The following is a 24,404-nucleotide window of genomic DNA, read 5'->3' as shown; positions in this document are numbered from 1 at the left end:
CTGTCGTAATGCAACAGTTAAAAATATTTTTTTTCTTGAATGCTTCTTTAGCATTTGATAGAATCTCACTAATTCTCTTTTGAAATGTTATTACTACCTGAGTTTTGGGTTTGCTGCTGGTCTTGACTCTACATGGCAAGGTCTGCACCTTTGCTTACAAATATGACAACCATGCATGTTTCATTTTCACTATGGATCCTGGTGGCTACGAATCTGTCACGACAAATTAGTTGGTCGTCACAGATTCACATTTTTAAGCTTTGAAAATGTATTTTCTCTATTTGATCAAGCAGCAACCTCCAGAGTTAAAAAATGAAGCCATTGTGGAAGTGCCTAAAACTGCAGTTCTCTGAGTGTGCACTTAAGGCAGGCTCCAAAAGCCCAGGAAGCCTCATTAACACCCATGTTCAAATGCTCACATTTATATCCAAATTAAACATGTTGACAGCCTGTTCCAAAAACTGTTTTAGTTTGGATAGATCATTTTTTCACTCCTGTGCACTTTACAGTGGATGATTTTTTTTAAGAAGTAAGCTCTTTTCACACTTTGCATAACACTTAGCTTATTAAAAAAAAGATGAATGTTAGCTAAGACTCACATGGCTGAGTTGAACAACAGGCAGGTGCACTGTAGATATTTGCAAGGAGACCAAAGGCCAGCCACGACTCCACCTCTTTTTCTGTTTCTAGTTTGACTAGTAGTTTGGTTAAATAAGCGTTTAACCGTAATGGGACTGAAGTTCGATGTCAACATAGTGTCTATTGTCAAAAGATGCCAGCAAAGGGTTTACCTGCTGAGGGAGCTGAACTCTTTTAAAGTCAGTAAGAGGGTTTAAGTAACTTTTATTGTTCACACTTTTATTCAGGTTATTGAAAGCCTTTTAACCTTTTCTTTTATCTGCTGGTTCGAGGGCTTAGCTATCAAAGAGAAGAACAGCCTGCAGAGCATTGTAAAAGTTTGCTCCAAGATCACAGTAATTAAACAGAGAGACTTGTGTTCCCTCTGGGCAAACCAGGTGCTGAAGAAAGCGAAAAACATTACATGTCCTTCGTACTGAGTTTGCCTATAGCTCGCCGTTTTTATGCACCCTTGAAGAGAACTAATCGGTATTCAAAGTCTTTTATCCCATCTGCTATCAGGCTTTTAAACTCAGACGGCAGTCTTTTTCGGCATTTTAAATAATATTGGTATGTCTTTTAATCGTTGTCGTATTTTACTGTTATTTATTTATTACATTTACTTATTGCTGTCCTCCACAGACCCTCTAGTCCCATGTACAGACCCGGTGCTTGACTTGTGACTTGCAGCATGTATATACAGTATGATGGATGTGTTGTAGATGTTAAATGTTGTATGGTTGTTGTATGGTAAGCTGTAAATGAATTGCCCTTCTTGGGATCAATACAGTTGTCTGAATAATTTCAACAGCTTTAAATATGACATATTTTTATATTATTTTTTTTTTTTTACTTTTATTTTTTTTATTCAAGTTGAGGTATGACTTAATTCTTGGACCTTATCATCATGAAGGATTTGAGATAATTAACCCACCAATTGCATGCCTGTGTTTTCCTCCAGCTGAAGAGTACCATGCAACATATCAACCTCCAGATCACCCATGACGCCAAAGAGTAAGTCTTCCTGCAGCTCACAATTTTCAATTTTTTCTTAACTCATACTAACTTCATACTGCCCGCAGCAGATCTAATGTTATGGCTTTATTCTTCCTTGAGATAATTTTTCATGTTATGACATAAAACAGAGACACAAGATAGGGGATGAGAGAAAATGTGCAGCAGACTGATTTGTTTTTGTCTTAAGACTGAACAAGCTGGCATTCACAAGTGTTCAAAATGTGCTTTCAGATCATTTGAAAGCCCTCTGTTTGGCTTTTAGGGCTGGATGGAAGTAGAAAGTAGAGCTCTCTTGAGGCAATTAGCTTTCATTTTGAAGACCTCCAGCTCCACAAAAGCACATTATCCTGTGCATACTTTCACTAATTGCCCACTCAAACTTGGATGGAACTTTGCATTCATCGAAAAAAAAAAGTATGAAATGCCATCAGAAGTGTTTGGGAACCACTTTGAAACAGTAGAGCTGGACTTCCAGTATCTGGTAGAAGAAAAGTCAGTATTTGCTCGCAGGAAGAAGTTCAAAGCAGAAGTGCTTCTTACCCAGAAGCCTTGGCACAACGTCACCTTCTGCATAATCATGTGGCTTCAAAAATGTACTCAGTTTCACAAAGAAAGAGGGTTTAACAAGAAAATGTTTTCATGAGTAGCAAAGCATAAAAAAAAAAAACATAAGAGATACTGCCAAAGCATGAATTTCTAATGTTTCTATAGTGGAAAGAATGTTTGACAGAAGGACTCAACCTGACAACTGTTAAAAAACAATAAGTGGATTTCATGACATTTCATTTAAAAAATGATGGATGTGACAGCTCTCCAGAGGTGAAGCCAAAACATGAGGAACTCCCACTACTCCCACTCATTCAAGGTCATCAACTCTGCCTCCCCCCTGTTAACAGATGGGACATGGGTCCAACTTAAAAACTGAAAAACAGATCCGATACCTTGGTAACATGGTTTCTGTCATTCTAGTTAGTTCTTATCATTTGGATTTATATCCAAGTGGTAATTTTTACCTGAGAAACTTTTTTTAATTAGTTATTTTATACCATGAAATATTGAATAGGGCTCGATGATTGACATTTCAGTTGACAAATGCAGCTCTTAGGGCACTTTGATTAAAAGAATGGGGGGGACCTAATAAGCACGAACACAAGAGTCTTTGAACTTTCCATAACATTGAGTGTCTGCTGTGAACCGACGCAAGAAACTATTACACTGTCGTTTCTCCTGCTTTCAGCTGTAGGTTTAATGTGTATTTTAGGTAGTGGACAGGGTGGTTATTATGCACTGTGGCTCCACCAGTTAATCCCCACTGTGCATACTGTGTCCCCAATCAGTCAGTCAGTCAATCAATCAGTCTTTATTTATATAGCACCTTTCAGACAAATCAAATGCAATTCAATATGCTTTACAGCGATTGAAAACAAGAAAGAAGAATAAATACAAAAAATTGCAAGACATATTAAAAAATAATAATAATTTCATTTTAAAATAGAGACCAATGCACACCAACAACAATCAAATATATGTAATTAAAATAAGTTAAAGCATCAAATCCCACCCCCTTAACTTTTTGTTGCTGGTTAGACAAGCTTGACAAAAACTAACATGGTTGTGCCAGCTCTTTTGTGTGTATCAATGAGTCAGGCAATATGGCTTCAAGAGGTAGACATCAAGGACCACTGGAAAATATTTTAAGTCAAATTGAACGAGGCAAAAGATACATTCTAGTCCCAATGAAATGGGACGAATTCATAGAAAATAAGGGTGTCAGTTTTTGCTCCCGACTCCTTGAAGCAAGCAACTGCTGTTTAAAGAGGCTCAGGCTCAGAGAACAGATTAAATGCAACATCTTCCACATGGTCAGAGATATAGAATGTCACCCAGCATGACACCAGGTGGCAACCTACAGTGTTGAACAATAAAGCTAATGTGCAAGTGCAGAAAACTGCAAAGTCAACTTGAGGCTGACTCCAAAAGCCAAGGATCTTCATTAGGTCCTATTTTAAAATGTCTGTTTTCACAGCAATTAAAACAAGTCAACAGTCTGCTTCATGAAAGGCTTTTTGTTATGTAGCTCATCTTTTTAGTGCTACAAGAAGTGATTTTTGTCATAATGCATTTGTTTTGATTTAATCAAGGCAAAGAGTTAAACATTAATAAGACAAAATTAGGAACAGCTGAGTTGACTGATAGGAGGGTGTGTTGTAGCAGTTTGGCAGGGGGCTAAAAACTAGGCTATTGAAATTTAGGTGGAGTCAGCTTTTCAACATGGTGCCCATTATAAGGCTTTAAGAAGTCTATCCAGAATCCAATAAGTGACGTCACAGAGACTATTCCATGTTTTACATGAGTGACACACAAACTTGCACTTTCCAAGTTTTAGACATTTTGTTGAACAAAAAGGTAACCCTTTACTTTCGCTTTTTTTGGTATGACAGCTGGTCAGATGAGCACACTGGTACTACTTTACTTTTTTCATTTCACTACTTTTACATTTCAGTGCTTAAAGCTGGGGTTGGTAGTCAGATTTAGATACACTTTTTTGTTATACTGCTTAAAATAATCTTTATGTCCCGATGGCAATCAATACATAATGTGTTCTTTAAAAAAAGCTGCTATCCACAGCCGGCGTAAACCTGGGAAAACACCAACCAATCACCGTTTTTGGGTCCCAAAATTTTAAACCAATCAAATCCCATCCTGCCGTTCTGCCCGCCTCCTGCGCGTACATTTCCCCGGCGTGCACTCCCCGTCCCCGTCTCCTGCCTCTGCTTCCCCTGCCTCTACTGACTGCCCCTCTCGCTTGACCTCGGGCCTGTCCCCTCTGACCCGATGAGGTGCTTTGCTCAGGACTGCAGTCCAGATTAGAGTCTAAAAAGCTCTCAACACGGGGGCTCTGACAAGCAAAAGAATTAATAACATTTAGTAAGTCCTACAGAAAATGTGGATGTATTGTAGCGTCCGCCCGGACGCTGTAGGGATGACGAGCCGATTCGTGAACACGTTGATCTTTAATAGCCGATCACTGTCGGCCGTGATCACGCCAACCAACAAAGCTACAATCAATGTTTGAATGAATGAAGAACTTCTCCTCTTGTCTCTCCTCTCTCCCGCTCGCACAGGCTACACCTCTCCTGATGCCTTCACTGACTGCAAACACTGTAGGAATTAAGAACATCTACACTAAACACATTTAACAAACAGTAGAGCTGTTACAGTATTAAATGTGTTATAACTTTTCTCCTCATACCGTGTCACCAGTACAACTGGATAATGCTAGCATGACAGTTGTGAGTACTAACAATAGCCATGTTTGTTTGTGTTTTTAAACTTTCACTATGAGAATGTTTTGGTGAGGACCGGTTTTGAATCAGTCACGATCATATGGTCATGAATCAGCGGCGCTTGTTCATATGAGCAGGGGTGTTGTTTTGGAGGAGCTCCAAGGGGAAGGGGGGAGGGGTTAGACGGAGTCCTGAAAACATGCTACATTCAAATTTGTGCTAGTTTTCCGAGACTACCAAGGGGGGTGCACGGTGGTGCAGTGGGTAGCACTGTTACTGCACAGTAAGAAGGTTCCTGGTTCGAGCCCCCCTGGTCAGGCAGGTGGAGTTTGGTTCTCTCAGGGTACTCCGGCTTCCTCCCACAGTCCAAAAACATGCTCACCAGGTTGATCGGTAAATTGCCTGTAGGTGCAAGTGTGTGTGTGTGCGTGAATGGTTGTCTGTCTTGCCGTGTTTGCCCTGTGATGGGTTGGCGACCTGTCAATGGTGTACCCGGCCTTCTGCCCAATGTCAACTGGGATAGGCTCCAGCCTTCCGCGACCCCGAATGGGATAAGTGGTCAAGATAATGGAATGCAATGGAATGTCAGGCCACAGCCTTGAACTGTGAACCGGTAGAAATGGATTGCCTGACATATATATGTCCAGCAATATGTTTATATGCAATCCATATGTATATATGTATTATATTATTATACAATTTTTTGATATAGCATAAATGATTTCATACATATCCAATAAGAGGCGTGTGTTATGATGGAAAGCAGTAAATACTTTGTTTGGCATCCTGTTGTTCTCTAATGTATTACTTTCTCTCACATTCCCCTTGTTATTTAACATGGTGGCTGAAAAAGTGCCGGTGTACTACAGCTACAGCTCCATCTCTCAACTACCTCTCCATGGTGCACTGTATCTGTTTCACTGGGTCAACTTATGATTGATGTAATGATGAACCCATATTTACCTACCTTTTCACTCTGACTTGGTGTCTGGATGATACTCTCTCTCCAAAAGTATTATTAGCCCTGTTCATGACAAGACCGCTTTGACAGTGCTGATAAAATGGCTCAATGGCAATTTATGTTTGAAATCAAGTAAACAAAGCTACTAAATTACATACAACACATGTGATTTTAAATGTCATTGTGTGGCTTCTGTCCCTTCTCAGGAGGCCTGACACAGTCAAACAGAAGAATGCCTTCCCTCCAAACTTCATTCACTCTCTGGACTCCACACACATGATGCTGACTTCTCTCCACTGCTACAGGTATCATTTAACATCATAGACACTTCCGATTTAAAAGAGATACATCCATTTGTTCCCCACTATCAATGCAGACTTCCCACTCTGAAATATGATGTAATACTTGTGTGACCTCAAATAGCTGTAGGAATATACCCTACTGTCTTGTATTCAATTATCACCCGGATAAGTAGAGAATGATATGATTGTACTGTAGTCTCTCAGAATCAGCCCTCTGACAAGTGGGATCATTGATAATGGAACTCTCATGAGTCCCTTTTTTTTTTGCTGATTCATTGCCTGCATATGTAACCTTTTGTCAGTCTACCTGTTTTTAATCGAATAGTATGATCTCTTTTCTTATTCTGGTTTCAATCCCAGCTGGTGGACTCTCTTCATCTCTTTGTTCTCTCTTTCTCTCACAGTGCTGGCCTGACATTCGTCTCAGTTCACGACTGTTTCTGGACCCACGCCCTCACCGTGGACACAATGAACAAGGTATCCACTTAAAGCACAACCTTTTCTACATAAATCTGCACAGACTATGTCACCATTCCTCCTCCAGTCCATGCCTCAGTGTTTAGTTTCTTTTTTGATGATTAATTTAAGCTTGAGGTGGCAAACATGATTCATTTCTTCTGGCTCTGTCTCACTTTGACATCCAGTTTATATTCCCTCAATAGCAGAACATGTTTTGAGGAATTAATTTTCTATTGGTACTTCTACAGTTTGCTGATGGTGATGAAAGTGTGTCTCGTAGAATCACTGCTGCTTCTGATTGGTGAAACAAACTACACATTTTCACTTTGTACAGTAATAGGCTGCTGACTGCAGGTAGCACAACCAGACAGAGCCTGTTGTGCTGAATAAATGTCTGTCTGCCCCTGCCAGCTGAAACTGGCTTGTCAACAGGCCCAGACTGTGACACAGCATAAAATAGAATGGATTAAATTACCATAAAGTCCCAATTTTCTGTAGACGCAGCTTTAGAGCGAAGTCTCCGGTTTATGTTTTCACCCAATCTCCCTGGAGTTGTAACCAATGAGGCAGTTTCCTCTCAGTAGATTTATTTCCTCTCATGTTTTATTGTGTTAGAGCATGCCTTCCTCATTACACAGGTAATTAAACACAGCAGCAGAGGAGAGCCATTAGATATCTTAGTCAACAAATAAGCAGAGGACTGTCCTTTTTTTTATAAATAAGGCATGTGATTGATGATGAAAAATTTTTTTTGTCAAAAGTCTGCAAATGTGTCCACATAATCTGCTTGCTGTCCATTCTGTGGGTGCTGAAAACAGTCCAGTGTTTGTGCACAGCCCTGGCTGAGTAAATTGGAAACAAACAAAGTGGGCAGACTGAGCCACAGAACACAATCCCAGCAGAAGCCACGGGTAACAGTGAGTTCAGACCTCTGCCTAATGCAAACTACTTACAGACCCTCACCTGTGATGAACAGAGCTTTACTATAAAAGTGACAAAAAACATGGCTTACCTTAATGAGGCTGGCTTTAGAGAGGCAGCAGGCACTCCACACTCTGCCATATTGCTTGTTATGAGTTAGCTGGTAAAGTTTTTATTTCTGTCAACTCAAACTTTTTTAAATTTGAGGAATGCCTGGATTGATACATCAGGGATGATATTTATTCTGATGTTAGAAATAATAATTTAATCAACAGCAACCTGACAAAGTTTTAAAAAAATAAAGTAATTAGGGATGTAAATTGTAAGTATTCTCTGCAGACTCATAGTTACTAGTTTTCTGTCTACTCGTTTTTGTGGAGAAAAATGAGCATGTGTACGTGGTCAGCTGTCAGCCTGGAGCGCACTCGGGTCATGATCAGTCAAGCGGCAGAAAAGCTCAGACGGCTCTGATGTTTTTGGTCTGCAAACATAGCGTACTAGCAATTCCCAGTCTGTCCAAAGGTAGGGAAATTACCACTTTAAAGTTGTCAACCTTCCTGTCTGTGTCGTTGTTTGCAGCAGTTGCGTATTGATCCTCTCTCAAAAGCGCACGGGAAGACTTGGTGTGCAGCCGCCAGCTGAGCGTCTCCGCTATGCGCAACGCCTTTAACAGCTTATTCACATTGAAACATGCTTTAAACTTAAAACACCTCCCTGATAATTGAACGAAATATGAGAGGACATGATGTTTCTTCCACGTGACGGAACATTTAAAACAAAAATGTGCGTTTTGAATAATTTCTTAATAATCAATTAATCAATACTCGATTAATTGTTTACATCCATATTTTGAATAAATTGTTGCTTAATTCATTTTTGTTTTCGATAAATACCCTGAGAGGACCAGGGAGCTAAACTAGTCTTCATTAGGAAAAAACTGTTGTGGACATTTTTAGAGTAATTCAGGCCTCTGCCACACTATCCTTGAGTAAACACAAATACAATTGTACAAATTTACAAAACAGCCTTTGATTTAACCTCCTCCTTTGACACAATTAATTATTATTTTGTTTGTAAATAGCTGCTTGAAAAGTCTATTGAGTGTTCTTTACAGTCACAAACTCGGTTAGGAGCAGATTCCAGTTCATACCCCTGGAGTGGAATTATGGATCCTACATGACTTGCTCTTCTGATTGGTTTGTTCTGAAAGCGCCTCGAGTTTACACTGAACTCGAAAGGTCAGCATTCTTGATGCCCCTAAATCATTGAATACCCTCCAACAGTCTTTAAAGTTGATATATTCTCTCCTTTGCAGAGTTTAAGACTTTGATCTCTGACCTCTGAGTCTCATGTTGTATCTGTTTTAATTATCTTTTGTTTTGTAAATAATTCTGTGTGTGTTTTTCGTTGTTTCTGATATACCTGTGATCTGGACGACATTGGAAATGAGGGAAACCTCAATGTCTTTTCGAGAATAAATAAGGGTTTTGGATTGAATTTTCGAAAACACTAATACAGTTCTAACGGGACGTCATGCAAAATGCTGGCTTTATGTTCATAAAACAAAACGAAAATACAAATGACTAATTATTAAAAAATAAATAGGGCTATCGTTTAACTTTTTTGGGGTTTTTTTCCATTCAAAATACATATTTTTGTTTCCAAAAGTAAGACTTTACTTAAGGTTAAAACAAACTTTAGGTGGTTGAATTGAATTAAACTAATGTGATACAATATTAAAATATCAGCTGCTGAGATCAGAATGCTTTTTTATATGCAGATCTGCCGATGTCAGTCAGTAAGGCAGTTATCGGCTTACTGAAACTCGGTTTCCCCAATCAATGTGGGGGGGCCTGAGCAGTGGAGGCACTGAGGAGAGGGGTGCTTTTGTTTGGTTTCTGATATCAAATATCAAGTCTCCCTCCAGACTCCCATACTAAACCTGTGAAGGTCACTGATCCATTATCCCATCCTTCGTCTTCCCACTCCCTGAACTGTTAAAGACCCAGTTTGTTTCTCACTACCAGTAAAGCTAACTGTATTAGCCTTATAACAGCTACAAATGGATTATTCCTGTGATTCTTTTGTGTAATGGATTACTTTACACAGCAAGTGCTCCCTTATGTGTCCTTCATGTGTCTCATGAAAGCCAAGTCTAAAATAATAATTTCATGTTTTGTGTTGGGTTTTTTTAAGTTTTTGTTCGTGATATCACTCAGATGCCAATATATATATGGCATATATATGTCTGCTAAATGAAATTGTAACATATATGGTACCATTGTAGCAACATGCTATTTGACCCCTGCTAAGGTAACATCCAGGGAAATGATCTATACCATTGGGATGACTCTTCTAGCCCTCATCCAGCACAGAAAATAATACCACTCTCTCCTCCAAACCCTTCCTTTCAAATTTGACTGTATTTCTTTGAATATGATAGTGTTCTGTTCATCAATGGAAAACAAAGTAGGTCATGGTATAATGCATGCAGAATTGGTGAAGACACCAGCAATGGCAGATTCTTTGAAGCAGATTTGGTGATAGCCCAATCTTTGTCCTGTCTTTCTTCCTTTGCTGTCCTCTTCACTCCTCTTCATTTCAGTTGGAAACTCTGAGGAGCTGTTGAATCAAGCTTTTGGGCCAGAGTAACTCAAAGTACTTGTCTCTCTCCCTCCTCTTCTCTCTGTCAGGTCTGTAGGGAACAGTTTGTCGCCCTGCACAGCCAGCCAATCCTTGAAGAGCTGTCCACCTTCTTGCTCCAGAAATACTGTGGAGGCCCCCCGTGAGTGTTCACACCTGCATGCAGGGACACATTTGAATTTGCACACTCACAACCACTTATGCAGTTTGTCTCGGTAAAGTCAGATCTGGGATGGTAAAAGTGGGGAAAGCTGTGTTTTTTTTTCAAGTAAATTTTCTCTTCACATAGAAATAATTACAGTAATATGGTAGCCACATTTAGCACAATACAGTTAAAGAGTTACAACAAGTTACTCCAACTACAATCTGTGCTTATATTAGTCTGTGAATTGATGTTACACAACGACCATCACTGCCATAAGTCTCCCTCACCCTCCCCTCTCTCTCTTTCTCTCTGTGTATTTATGGAACATTGTTATCTTTATGGACTTTTATGGTATAGATTTAAGCCGTCATACACTAAATCTACAGCAGCACCTACATACAGCACATTAAAGAAGAGTGCAAACAGAAGGTAAACACACATTGGAGGTTATGGGATTGGAAAAGTTGTATTAATGTGGCAGAGAGTTTTTCCTCCTCTCTCTCTCTCTCTCTCTCTCTCTCTCTGTATCATTCTTGCTGGCCTTAGACGGGGTTAGCTCATCATCTAACAGTGTTTTTCTCTCTTTGAAATAATTGGGCACCTCGTCCACAGCCTTTACTCCATCCCTCTCTCAATCCTCTCCCCTAAGCCTTGGAAACACATTATTCTGTAGCGTAGTCACAGGAGAGAAAGACATGTGGGAGCAGAGAGACTTTTTGCATTCCTTCACTTGTTGCAATGTGTAACTGAATAGATTTCTTAACTGTGAAATGAAAGTGAGTGTAATATAACAAAAAATCGACCTGTGTCAGAGTTAATTGCTTTTCTTTATCACAAGTGGATTTGGATAATAAAACCTCTGCATGAAAAAAAAAGAATAGAAGGAAGAAGCATTAGGAAGAGAGTCACCTTTTCTTTATGCAGCAACAGATAAAAGATATTTGTAGAGTGGATAAACATGATAAAACTGCTAAACAAAGGAGGATACTGGGTTCTCACCGTGGTAGGGCTAAACTGCAGGTGAATGCCAAGTGTTCTTACAGGCTTGAAAGGTTAACTGATGAAGGGGGGAGCAATAAAACTATCTTTAAGCTCAATCTTAAAGATCTGAGCCATGGACTGTGTTTAAAATCACATCTCAAAAAACTAAACCAAACAAACAAAGCAAAAAAAACCCCACATCAACAAAGATGAAAAAAGACGACCAGTTTCAACCCGGACAGGATCGTCCTCAGTGCGCGGCTAGGAAGAGTAATGAGCTGAGATTTATGCAAAAATGTGTGTCTTATGTTCTTCACATAGGAAGCACTTGCAGGGATACGAAACATAAATGTTGGAGCTATTTACGATTACTTTAACTTTAATGAATCAGGGAAGTTAGGGAAGAACAGGGTTGGTTGTCACACTTTTTACTGTTTTGATGATTGCTCATCATCAAAACATCTTTCAATAGTCATTCCTACATTAAATTGAAGCTTAAGGTGTTGGCTTGAAATGTGTATCCCTCTCATTTTTCCAACTCATTGTAGCAAAGAGGCAATTAACTATCAAAGACACTCTGACACATTGTGACAACCAACCCCATCACGGGGATGGTTGTCACACTATGGAGTTGGTTGTCACACACTATGGGGTTGGTTGTCACACACTATGGGGTTGGTTGTCACACACTATGGGGTTGGTTGTCACAATGGTATTTTAATGGGAAAAAAACTTTTTAAAAAGGCAAGAAGGCAGAACTAAATTTGAAAGTTTAATTGCACTGACAAGTGATAGGCCTACATAACTTCATGGATTTTAACATAAAATGAGCAAGGAACATGAACAGGATACACATCTTTAGGCCAGTCTATATAACAACATAAAGATAAAAAAAAATAGGCCGAACAATGATGGCCTACTCAACTAGGCTGCATGCAGTCACTGTCTGAGTTACAGTGATTGCAATTGTGAGGTCTGCGCACTCCAACTAATTTCACCATGGATGATTTTGCCAACATAAGGGTTGGTTGTTACATGTGACAACCAACCCCAAAGAGAATGTGGCGACCAACCCCAACTGGAATTTTTTGCTAGCATCAAGGCTAACAACCATCTAACAAGTAGTTAGCTAGCTAATACAAATCTAAACTATAGCTTTCCCCTCACACTTTGTAAGGGTAACACTTGTTTTGTTATAAACCCATCGTTTAAAAGCCTAGAAGAAAAATACTGAGGAGCTGAATATTTACAATTTGACATGAAAAACACAAAAAGTCCTCTCGCCTCAAGTTCAGCTGTCTTACTCCAGAGACTATGTAGGTGAGTTCTGATCCTAATTCTGGAAATGTCCATACCCCAATTTGAGAGACAGTGCCCTCTGGTGGCGAGATATAACGAGTGTTCCAACCAACCCCGTTCTCCCCTATTTCATTTAAGGTAAACATGGGATTAAGTTTGATGCCTTTAGTGTTATCAATATATTTCATTACTCACTTTCATAGGTTGATAGTTTTGCACTGGGTGACGTGTATGTAAATGAGCAGGTAAGATAGGAGGGGCAGACACCAGGGAAGGTGAATGTTTTTTTACCAGGAATATATGAGAGCACAAAGACTCTACCTATCGTCTGAAAGAAGCCCTTTTAGTTGTTCAATAAAACACCAAAGAAACTGCATCCTTGGCTGGACATTAGCAATCTTTGGATCCCGTGTACAATCCACTCTTCCAGTGCCCCGTGGAACATTTTCATTTGAGTTTTTTTTTTTTTAAGTTGACAAAGTCAAACAGGCACTACAATAAATATGCATTAAGAACTAACAATGTAGATTACCCCATGGTACGCCACTTCCAGTACAACCATTACAGTTATGATAGCTTTTTCAAAATTGAAAAGGTTTTTTAAAGTAAAAACATATACACACATGAAAAGAACAGCTGTATGATACTTCAGTGGTACTTTAAAACAGAGAGGGTGTAAATGCTGTTAATTTGTGTGCAGACACATACCCTGGCCATACCCGCCTACGTCAGTCCCCCAGTTGGGCCACCCCAGTCACGCCCCTGATTTCAAAATAATGTCCTCTTGCTTTCTTTGAACAGTCTTACAGTATTACTCACTGAATGCTTGCTGTTAGGAACGTCAATAAAGGGTGTTTCTTTAGCATGCTGTCGGGCATCTGGTCAGGGGTCCACTGGGGAAGACCTTGTGTGGGTCAAATCCATTAACTGTTTTCTATGGTCTATGATCAAATCCAGTTTGTAGTTTTTTAAACGGGGTATGCCCTTATTGAATTGAGGCACTTTAACTAAACCCTTGGGCAAAGATAACCCAGTGGACTACTCCTTTCTATTTGGTAAAATAACAGTGTGGGTAAGTTGATAAAATGATGTATACAGTTGATAGAAAGTCATAAAATTATACTCAACCCACCAATCTGTAGTTTCAAACATCCACATCAAAACTAGTTGTGATGTTTAGCCTCTAGAACATTATATTAGATGTTAAAATGGTACTTGATTGGCTGTTTGACCTTTAAAAAATGACAACCTCCTATAAACAGCCTTAAAACAAGCTGGGACCTCAAACCAGCTGAACACTATCCACTTGAATGTGAGATGAAACTTTCCAGAAACCACCAAGAAAGTCCTGTTGACTTTCCCATAGCTCATTTGTTCATGTACAAACCTGTTCTTTTGTGAGTTATAAAGGTTTCAACCATATATTTCTTCATTCTTTGTGACAGAACTGAGGCCAAGAACAAGAAGTACCAGGAGTACAGGCGGCTGATGTTGCTGCTGGCTAAAGTACCTCAAACAGGTCAGTATGCATGCAGAGATCAGGCTATCAGACCCCTGACCTCACCAAGGTCTGGGTATTGTTTGAAGGAGCAAAACACACTAATTGGGTTGAAGAGGACTTGTATGTCCTGAGGCTGTTATAGTAATAAGAATGTTATTCAACGGGCTCTTTCACATTCAATGGGCGGTATGTTGTGTCCTGTTCAGTTGGTCCTAATTGTAGTTACGTATTGTTTCTGTGGTCACTCTGTTGTGTGCAGATGGTTGTCCAGCTGTCTATTTTGCTCAGACACATTGTTCCAACTGCTGATTCAAACAGAAAAAATCCTCTTCTGTTGGACAAAAATCAATTCTCAGCTTTTGTTACCTTTTTTTTTATTCATTTGTGTGTGGCCACTGTCAGATCTAGCTCCCTCTCTTTTCATTTCACACCACAGTGCGTGTTTGTCCATTGTTGTCCTAGGTGAAGGTACAGAGAAGTCATCTCTGTAAGTCAGGTGGACGGAGGCTTTGCTGTTACATAACCCCTCGCTCCATCTCCATCTGTACCCTTACCGTCTGCTTTGCCCCCAACAGATGTGTTGTATAAATTGATTACTGCTAATTGTGTCCCTCCTCTGCATAATCAGCTTATGGGGCTGAGACCAGTCAGGTGTGCATGGATGTGGACTAAAATGCACTCTAATCTTCAGTATAAGGGACCCTTACTGAGGTGAATTGGGTTTCAATTTGTGTAATCCAGAAGATGATCCCATGTATCACCATGGAGTAAAAGCCTGGAGAGCATAATGAATAACTTCAGCTGTTATTGTGCAAAGACAAGAGGGATTCAAAAGCTTTAATCTGACTTTGGTCATGAATTATGATACAGTGGATTTTTGTTTAGATAGTAAATGCCTCAGTTCATTGAGTGCACATATTTATTTTCTCTTCAACACATCTCAAGATCAGGAAACAGTGTCTGACCACAGTAACCCGGGCTGTCAACATAACGCACTAACAGGATCAAGTTATCATGAAAAATAATGCACTGAAGAATTTAAGGCGGATCAGTTCCACTCTGATGTCATCATACAACCATCGACAGTAGCTTTATAAACACGGTAAACACAAGTGTCATCGATTTAATTGCCTATGATTTCTTAGTGTTTACATTTCCCCTTTATCTCTACCTTCCTGTCCCTATCATGAGGAGGTCACACTCACTATACCGAGAAAAACCCACAACAGAGACATCTTTATGTACAAACTCTACCATCTATCATCGATTGATGTATGGTTTTCTATGTCTTATATAAAACTACTCCTGTCAACGTTTTAAAGCTTGTAAAAAGCTGAACCACAGAACCACATTCTTTCTAGTCTACATCGTTATCAACAGTCCTCCTCTACTCATGCTCACTTGCTGTGAAAACTGATTCACGATAGGTAAACCCTCAACTAGTGAAGAACAGAGTATAATTTAAATTTGGATGTTTATATTAACTACCTGGAAATATGGTAATACAGTTGTTCTGCCTGATTTGCATTGTTGCTCACATTATTGATACATGCGTTTAATTTCAAATCCTTAATCACACAGCCTTTAATCAATTAGATTAATTGAATTATTAATTTAACATGTTTGCATTTGCTGTTTAGTATATTGCTTAAAGCAGCACCATTCAGATTTACCAAACAAACAATATAAGAGTATCTTACAATCATCACTGTTGACTTAAGACACCGGCAGTGTTAGGTGGTTTCTGTAACTCAGGGGTTCCCAAAGTGTGGGTTGGTACCCCCTGGGGGGTCGTGAGTCACAAATGGGGGGTCGTGAGATGACTTCCAGAATGTTTATTTTTAAAAGCTATCTAAAAACAGTACTTTTTACCCATTCTAGTAAAAAATATCGACAAAAATAGTAGCTAACCTTGAAATAAATCCTTGAAAATAGAATATTTAATGAGTTTTCTGCCTTTCTTTTTGCCAGATGACTCCCAAGTTTAGGGTTAGTGAACAGTTAATCATCTAAAGCATCAGTAGCAGTAGGTTAATTCATAACAGCACAGGAAACACAGCCACATGCTCATATAGGTAGGGTAATTTTCTTCAGACCAGCTAAAGGAAGCCACATTAAATCCCTTTGAGTGACAGTGGGGGTTACAAGGTTTTGGCACCTATATTTTTGGGGTTGCAGGCTGAAAAGTTCCCCTTAAGCCCAATTTAAACAGTCACAACAGATAAAGGGGAGTTTATGAGTGCATCAAAACACAAGTCCAGTGAAATAACATGCAAATAATCACAATCCAACTTGAACCCTGTTTTTACTGAAAGCAGCTGAAAAATCCTACTTATTAAGCCTTTAATTACTGAACATTATTTCGTAGATACAGTAAGGTTTTGCATCCTTACACTTTTTGTGGCATTTCCTCAATAAATCAGCTGCAGCGGCGACTGGCTGCAGCTCTCACTGGCATTACTGCTGTCAGAGAGGCAAAAATATTCACAAGGCAAAGTATGGAGAGATGTCACTGTCCAGTGCTGAAATAAGTATTGAAGCACAGTATTACAGTATTTAGGAACTCCTGCCACCCTGACTGGGGAAAGCACTATAGATAGTGGATGGGTGGATGGGTGGATTGATGGATGGATGGATGGATGGGTGGACTGTAACTAAAACGACACATCCAGTTTCAAAATGAAGGTGTCTTAGATTGACCTTATACAAATAATCACATTGGTGGCAGGATCAACTCCTGATCCTGTTTCTTTTTGGTACATCATTCCCCTTATCCCTATGACCTTGTTTCCTGTTTCTCTTCAGCTGTCGCATCAAAATAAAGGCAAAGAAAGTCCCCACCACATCCACCACCACCAAAAAGAGTGATAACAATAGAATAATTATGAACTGAGTTTGTGTCACAGTGCCTCTATGAACTCCTTGGTGGTCTGTTTGCTGTTGGCTCCACATATGACATATGTGGAATATGGTAGCATACTGACACACCTAATTTAGATTGAAAACACAGTAAGCAGTATCCCCTAAATATTAGGTAACCATCTGATTTTTAAGCACAATCTGACAGGCCTGCTTGACTCCTTTACCCTTGATAGACTAAATCACCTGCAGTAACACTCTTGGCTTGTACCATTGATTAATCCCTCCATATATGACATGCCATCCTACCCTAAAGCTACTCCTAAGGACTTGCTTTGCAACATGAGTATTTAAGTTAAAGCATGAACAGGACACTTAGAGAAAGGCTATAACAGATGCTGCTTGGATGCACTATCACTTTAATCATGGAGGGTTTCTCTGTTTTGCTACTCTGACTGTTTTGGCCAAATTCAAGCTGTTTTAGCATACACGGTTTGTGGAAGTTATCTATCTAACTATCTGTATAATTAAAGCTGCAGTACATCTGATGTTATTCATGTGACCACTCTTAAGGACTTAACATGCTTTGACACTCTGTCTCTCATCACTCCAGGTGATTTTGATCTCCAGCGGGTGAAAGAATCCACTTATTTCTTCAGCTGAGAAGCTCGTGTGGAGAAACCAGTGGAGGGAGATGAGTGGAATTGACAGAGTGCAGCAGGGAGACTGCAAACCCTGGGGTTTCAACTGGCTTTGTCTCCCCCAGACATCAGTACATTGATCCAGCCACGCCTTGCCTGGTCCACAGGCTGGCTGGAGCTGCTGGAGCGACTCGAGGCGTTAGCACGCAGTGAACCTGCCTGATTAACTGACTAGTGGGCTGATTGGAGGGAGGGTGGGAGAGGCAAGAGAAGAAGGAATCAGCCCCAGGGGGAGAGTATTGAGAGCCCAATCAGCGAAAGTAGGCTATAGCTTTTAAAAAGGATACTTTGACCGTATACAGATACATGTTTGAGTGCAGACACATGAGCCATACTGACTGAATCTGGGAACTGCTTCTGTTTCATTCTTACTCTGAAAATGTGCAAAACTCTTCTGAAATCGCAAACAACTGATGATGTGTTTGCCTGTATGTGTGTCTGCTTGTGTAATGTATATGTATATATATGTTTTGTGTGTGTGTGTGTGTGCGTGTGTGTGTGTGTGTGTGTGTGTGTGTGTGTGTGTGTGTGTGTGTGCATATTTTTATGCTTGGAAGACCTCTGGTGGCTTGCCTCTCTGGCTGCCCCACTTGATTACTGATCACATTAACCAACAAATCACAAGCTGCTCTCTTACACAATGTTCAATCAGTTCAGCTCTATCTAAAGGAGTTTAAAGAAAGAGATTATTGAAAGGAAATAAATTGTGTACCTAACTGTAACTGGAGGCACTGGACTCTTGTGCTCAGAGGAACATGAAGCAAACAGCCATGGAGTTCTTTGTTTGGATTGTAGTGTACTCTTGATTTTTACCGTCTGACAGTGACTAAGCACTTGAAAATTCCCCTAAAATAAACATGTTTCTTAAATTGTCTCCTCATTTCTTTTGTGGTTCACAGAAATAACTTGTACTCTTAGTACTCTCAGGATGAATGAAGCAATCTCTTATTTAATCGTATTCAGGTTTCAATCATGTATCTTGAGATGAAGGCCTTCTGTTGAACGCACCACAAAGGGTTTGTAGACTTCTCAGATCTTGTTTTTTTTTCTGGGCCAGTGCTGCATCTAGAATTAAAAATAGCCGAAGTGTTATCATTGCTGAAAACATTACCGCAGTTTCAGACAAAAGGTGCTGTTGACGTTCAAAGGCAAGTACAGTCTCAGCCAAACAAAGCTGGCCCAGTGGAAATCTGATTAAATGGAAATAATCTTCTGCAGGGTAAGAATACTGTGCTGATTAGACTTGACTGCCAAATGATTTACTCTGAATCATGCCTTTTATATTTCTGACATTCATCAGCTAACTTGGTTCTGCCACGTACAGATTTTTAACTTGTACCTTCGAACACTGCATTCTCTGGCAGCAGTGTCACCCTGCCCCTCTCATCCTGGCTCTAATTACTGATGAACTGTATGAGAAAGTCGACTATAGGATTACTGCTCTGGAAAGTTCCCATGACTTAAGAGGTGATTTAAATCTTGACCCCATGTTTAGACTTTACCAATGTCTTAAAATATTTTTTAAATGAATCTCAATAAAAAATGAAGGTTTCTGCTTCATCTGCGTCTTGCAATCAAATACCCTTCAGGTGTGCAACTGTGTTTATTCTGGTGTAAAAAAATATATTTCTGGAAAATTCAAGAGCGACATCACGTTGATGCAAATTATTGGTCGTGAGAAATTCTCAACTGGTTGACTTTAACTTGTTAATTCATATTTGAGTTACTAAATGATAAGTCACCCTGTAATGAGTCCTCATATGACCAAGAATGTGTAAATCTACTCCTCACAAAGCATGGCTAGCACTCCTGAGTCACAAGACCACAGAATTCCTCTCAATATTGAATACAGAATTATGTATGTCAGGGAAGTTAGATATTATCAGGAAACTGCAAAAGCAACAGACTGAGAATGAATAAGGAGAATATTCATCTATAGACACAGCTAAACTTTAAAAATGTTCCATGTATAAATTGAACACTATCCTCTATGGGGAGCCGTTAGGGACATTATTCAGAACTGCCCTCACACACAAACTGAAATTGTTCACATACTACACAGGAAAAATACACACACACACAGTACTGAAACACTTATGCAGCTGAAAAGCTCTTACCATACTGAAAACCTTACACAAACATTACTGAAACACTCTTCCATACATTATTCTCACATTTACAAGTGTGTGTGTAAGCTTTTCATTTGTGTATGTGAGATTCTTTCACTAGTGTGTGTGTGTATTTTTTCAGTGTAGTATGTGAATGATTTCAGTTTCATGTGTGTACACAAGAGGGAGATTCTGAATAATGTCCCTAATAGCCTCTCATATCTCACCTTATACAATTCACCAGTAACTCCTAGTCTTGTTTTTTCCAACATAGAGTGAAAGAGTGGTTAAACTTGACACTACATCCATATACACAAAACAGACATTGTGCTCTGGGAATAGGATAGCTTGTAGGGAGAGAGAAGATCTGATGTCACTCGACACTTTTGGTTGTGCTATGTTCTTATATATGTGTTTTACATGGTCTTCCATCACAAGAGCAATGTCATCCATACACAAGTCAACTTGTTTCTCATAATTGTCTCTCGGCCCCTTACAGAGGAAGTTAAGAGTGAATTGCTGCCTCATTTTTTGGCTAACGGGCTCTCCCCAAAAGTCAACAGTCGAGATGGATTGCTGTTGACCAGCTGTGCAAATTTACGTGTCTAGATTCAGCTGCATGGGAAACATTTGCATCCATATATAGCATTTGCTCAAGCAGATCCTCTAATCTCAGCAATTCCATTTAAATGATTACTCCATGCTGTGATTATTAAGTGAAGTTGTGTGCAGGCTTTTCTTGTAAGCTTGGTGTCCGATATCAACTTTATATTCTTATTATGTTGCTGTTTTGTTTCCTTTCTTGTCAAAGGTGCATAATGCAAATATTTACCATGCACTTTGCAGCTTTACACATAGTTTGCATTACATTTACTAACAGTTCAATTTACAGTGACTTTCTATTTCACTTGAATTGACTGTTACACTGTACCCGCAGCCATCTAATTATTAAAGCAAACAAGGCCAAGGTCTCTCAGCAAACGTCAGCCGAGCGTGTCTCTCCTCTCTTCATCTTTACTCTTTGAGTCCAGCTGACAAGAGCAGAACTCTCTCCTCTTAAGTGCTTCAGAATCTCACACACTTAACACACATTACATTTCACGACTTAGCTCCTGACACACATCAGAGCAAAGAATGTGCTGCACCAAGGGGTGGATGCTGCAAGTTAAGGTGTCTCAATCAATAGCTGTGACTTACACCAGAGGGATCAGTGGGGTGGTTATGAAAGTGTTAAAAAGGATTAGGGTTAGGTTTAGGGTTAGGGTTATGATCAGGGTTAGAGTTAGGGTTAGGGTTAGGGTTATGATCAGGGTTAGAGTTAGGGTTAGGGTTAGGGTTATGATTAGGGTTAGGATTAGGGTTATGATCAGGGTTAGGGTTAGGGTTATGATCAGGGTTAGGGTTAGGGTTAGGATTAGGTTTAGGATTAGGTTTAGGGTTAGGGTTAGGATTAGTGTTGATGTTTAACTGACCTGTTTAACGGATCTGGGCACCTATATGTGTCATCTCCTGAGCTATTGTAGACTGCCTTTGAAATTGAGTTTAAACCACTGTTCTATTTTATGTTTAAATACCCTTTATTTTGTTGTAGACTGCTTTGTCTATTTTATGTTTATGTTATTCCTGAGAAAGACAGTACTGGACAATGCACCTGCCTGTCGCTGTCCATCGGTATCGGTGCTGAACCATTCATTAATCAGTGCAGTATAGTGCTGTGTGCTGTTCTCTGTACAGCTGAAACATTTGAACTCGACAAGCAACCTGTTGCCTTTTATGGGCTGTCTTGGATCAATAAGTGAGAATTTGTGTTTTTTTATTGATAAGTAGGGGACAAAATATATCAGCTGTTTTACAGTTGGGAATTTGACTATCAGAAGGGCCCCTTGAGGATGCTTTGAGTGTCTAGCTCCGCCCCTGAGGATATTGAACCGGTCCTTAATGGGTCTTGACGTCTCACTTTCTCTGGGGTGATTCTGAGGATGTGTGCTGTTAGATCAGGGAGCTTCATCGGTCCAACCTGCAGTAATGGAACAAGGTTTGCAGAAGGCTATAGTGAAATAGCATCCATTACGGGGCCTCTCTGGGGATTGACATGTCTAGCTGATGTTGACGATTCTCTGTTAGGGAAATGTGAAGTGCAAAGGGGATGGAGCTGTGTGGAGGCATGAAACACAACTTTTGAATTTGAAAAAACTGTCACTGTGAGGTCTTATGAGATAATAAAATGCAATTCTTAACAACCTTACCTTACCCCCCCCCCCCCCCCCCCCCCCCCCCCGAACCCAAATTATGCCTGGATTAGTGATGAACCCCTGTGTGATGTCTACTAAACACTAAGATTTTGTAGTCATAGGATGTAAGACATGCATGTTACTAAGTGTTACTAAGTTTCACTCCAAAATCGAGTGTTGACAATTTGCCAACCAAGGAAATCATAAACTATGTTTTACATTCCAGTTACAACTCTACAGCTTCACTGATAACATCTAACTTTTAGTGAGCTCTTGATTCCAGCCACAGGATCTCTTGAAAGTGGACACTATGGAAGTGTCGGTCACTATCAGCGAGACATGCCGGAGCTGGACGTCACTCTTTGATAGCCGGACCACTCACTCTTTCCGAGAGCACTTTGAGTTCCATGCCAGACTCCTGGGCTCTCCTGTCCTATCTGCTGCCCCGTGGTGTCATGAGTGGCCAGGACTCAGCAGCCAGACAGAGAAGTAGCGAGTACAGACAGTCATGAGAGGAGCTGACAGGCTGCAGCTCACTGACAACAGGAGGTAACAGAGTTGTGTTGTAGGCTGTACAGTGTTGGCCGGTCTATGGTTGTTTTGTGTAAGCAAAATTCCTGTGTCTGGTCTGTTTTCCAGACTATGATGAGTTCATTATAAAGTGACAAAAAGCTGACTTCCTTCACATGTTAAATCTAAAATTTAGAATTTCATCTCAATGTAAACATGTTCCTTCGAGAGTTTTATGGACGTTGACCTTGGTAAAATAGCCTGTAAATGTATAGACTAAAAGTGTGGAATCCACAAAATAATCTTTTATCATATTTGGACGGCATACTCACAGATTATGTGTGTTTGAAGTCTTTTCAATTTCCCTCTTTTTGGACCGTCTGTGCCAACTGTGCAGGGAACACTGTCTGCCAGAGCAGCAACTTAGATGAAATGACTACTAAAGTGCCCCACAGAGAATCACTAGCATAGGAGATATATGGATTCTAGAAACTTGTGAGCGGTTTCTGAATTGTTCCGTGTTTTCAGATGCCAAGACAAAAAATGAATTGTTGCAGTTTATTCACATTTTTTTCCCTGTACAACCATTTATTAATTGGATGATATTAGTACAAGTGGACACCTTCGATTCGACAACTTAATGTGTTATTTGTGTCTCTTGCTTCAGTGTTTCAGTCAAAGTAAATGACTTATTTTTTCTGACAGCAGGTACAATAATTAAAGCAATAGAGAGAGTAGACAGCATTGTAGTTGTATAACATTTTACTTGACAAGCAACTTTGCAGATACACTAAGGATGTCAAGTGTTAACTAGTTAGCTAGTACTTGCTGAATAAATTACTGGAGTGTGAGGTTTCAGCAAACTACTTTTTTTAATTAGTTAACCAGCAAGGCAGAAAGATTTGTAGCAGATCTGATCTTCACTTTAAGGAATGTAGATTATTGAGGTTCTCAGAAATTAGATGGACTTGACCTGGAAATGTTACTAATTTTACGTCTTCCTTGTATTCTTTCACTGCAAACTTCTGGTGGGTGGGAAGACCAAACGCAGTTGTGATATTATACAGCTGTTCCAGGGTTTTCTAATCATACTCTGTTTCCAGTCAGTATCAATTCAATGTCCCCAGGGTGATAAACTACTGAAAAGACAATAATCAGTGGAATCTTGTAATTTGAAGACAAAGGAGCAAAATCTTTTCATACTTCATGTCAAAACTACGACCTCAAATCCAAAAAGTTTGGGATGCTGTGTGACAAAGTTGTGACAAAAAAATACTGAAAAAGCTGTGTTATGTATAGAAAAGAACTCCTGGAGGAAAATCCCTAAACTAATAAAGTGCATTAGCAACTCATTAATGACATCACTGGGTATAGAAAGGGCTTTCCAGAGGGTTTGGGTCTCTCAGAAGTGAAGGTGAAAAAACGTTTACCACTCTAATACATGTTGGCCATGATCTTGGAGCGCTCAAGCGGTTCTGTATTAAAGGTGACATATCATGCAAAATCAACTTTTTAATGGTTCTCTACCTGAAATATGTGTCCCTGGCATGTCTACAACCCCCCGAAAATGAAAAAAATCCATTCTGCCCCTGTTCTGATTTCTCCACCTTTCTGTAAATGTGTGCTGAAACGAGCCGTTTCAGTTCTCTGTGTTTTTCATACGTCATAACGCCATCCGGTCTGTAACGTAAGTCAGAGATTGGAGCTTGTTCAGCCCATAGACTGTATATAATACAACTCAACTCCTCCTCTGTTTTTCATTACCTGCACACGTGTGCTGACAAAGAGCTTAGGAGGGAGGCATGCTAGTTGTAGGCTGTCATAATAAACACAAAGGTCGGTTTTACTCCCCACGTCTGCA

The 24,404-nt window shown here is 39.8% G+C and overlaps 1 protein-coding gene across 1 annotated transcript in view; it reads left to right on the top strand.

Moving 5' to 3' along the window:
* The window catches only part of polrmt (polymerase (RNA) mitochondrial (DNA directed)), a 68,337-nt gene extending 49,774 nt beyond the window's left edge, over window positions 1-18,563 (top strand). Inside the window, exons 16-21 of the mRNA XM_034708833.1 lie at window positions 1,580-1,632; window positions 6,090-6,188; window positions 6,590-6,662; window positions 10,259-10,350; window positions 14,079-14,152; window positions 17,607-18,563. Coding sequence (XP_034564724.1) covers window positions 1,580-1,632; window positions 6,090-6,188; window positions 6,590-6,662; window positions 10,259-10,350; window positions 14,079-14,152; window positions 17,607-17,656 — 441 coding nt within the window. The 3' untranslated portion in view covers window positions 17,657-18,563. The remainder of the gene's footprint in view (window positions 1-1,579; window positions 1,633-6,089; window positions 6,189-6,589; window positions 6,663-10,258; window positions 10,351-14,078; window positions 14,153-17,606) is intronic.
* The last annotated feature ends 5,841 nt before the right edge of the window (window positions 18,564-24,404 follow it).

The sequence above is a fragment of the Notolabrus celidotus genome, chromosome 2 (genome assembly GCF_009762535.1).
Source record: "Notolabrus celidotus isolate fNotCel1 chromosome 2, fNotCel1.pri, whole genome shotgun sequence".
Classification (NCBI taxonomy): Eukaryota; Metazoa; Chordata; class Actinopteri; order Labriformes; family Labridae; genus Notolabrus; species Notolabrus celidotus.
The sequence above is the reverse complement of the archived record's forward strand: the minus strand, read 5'-3'. Positions and strand labels throughout refer to the sequence as shown.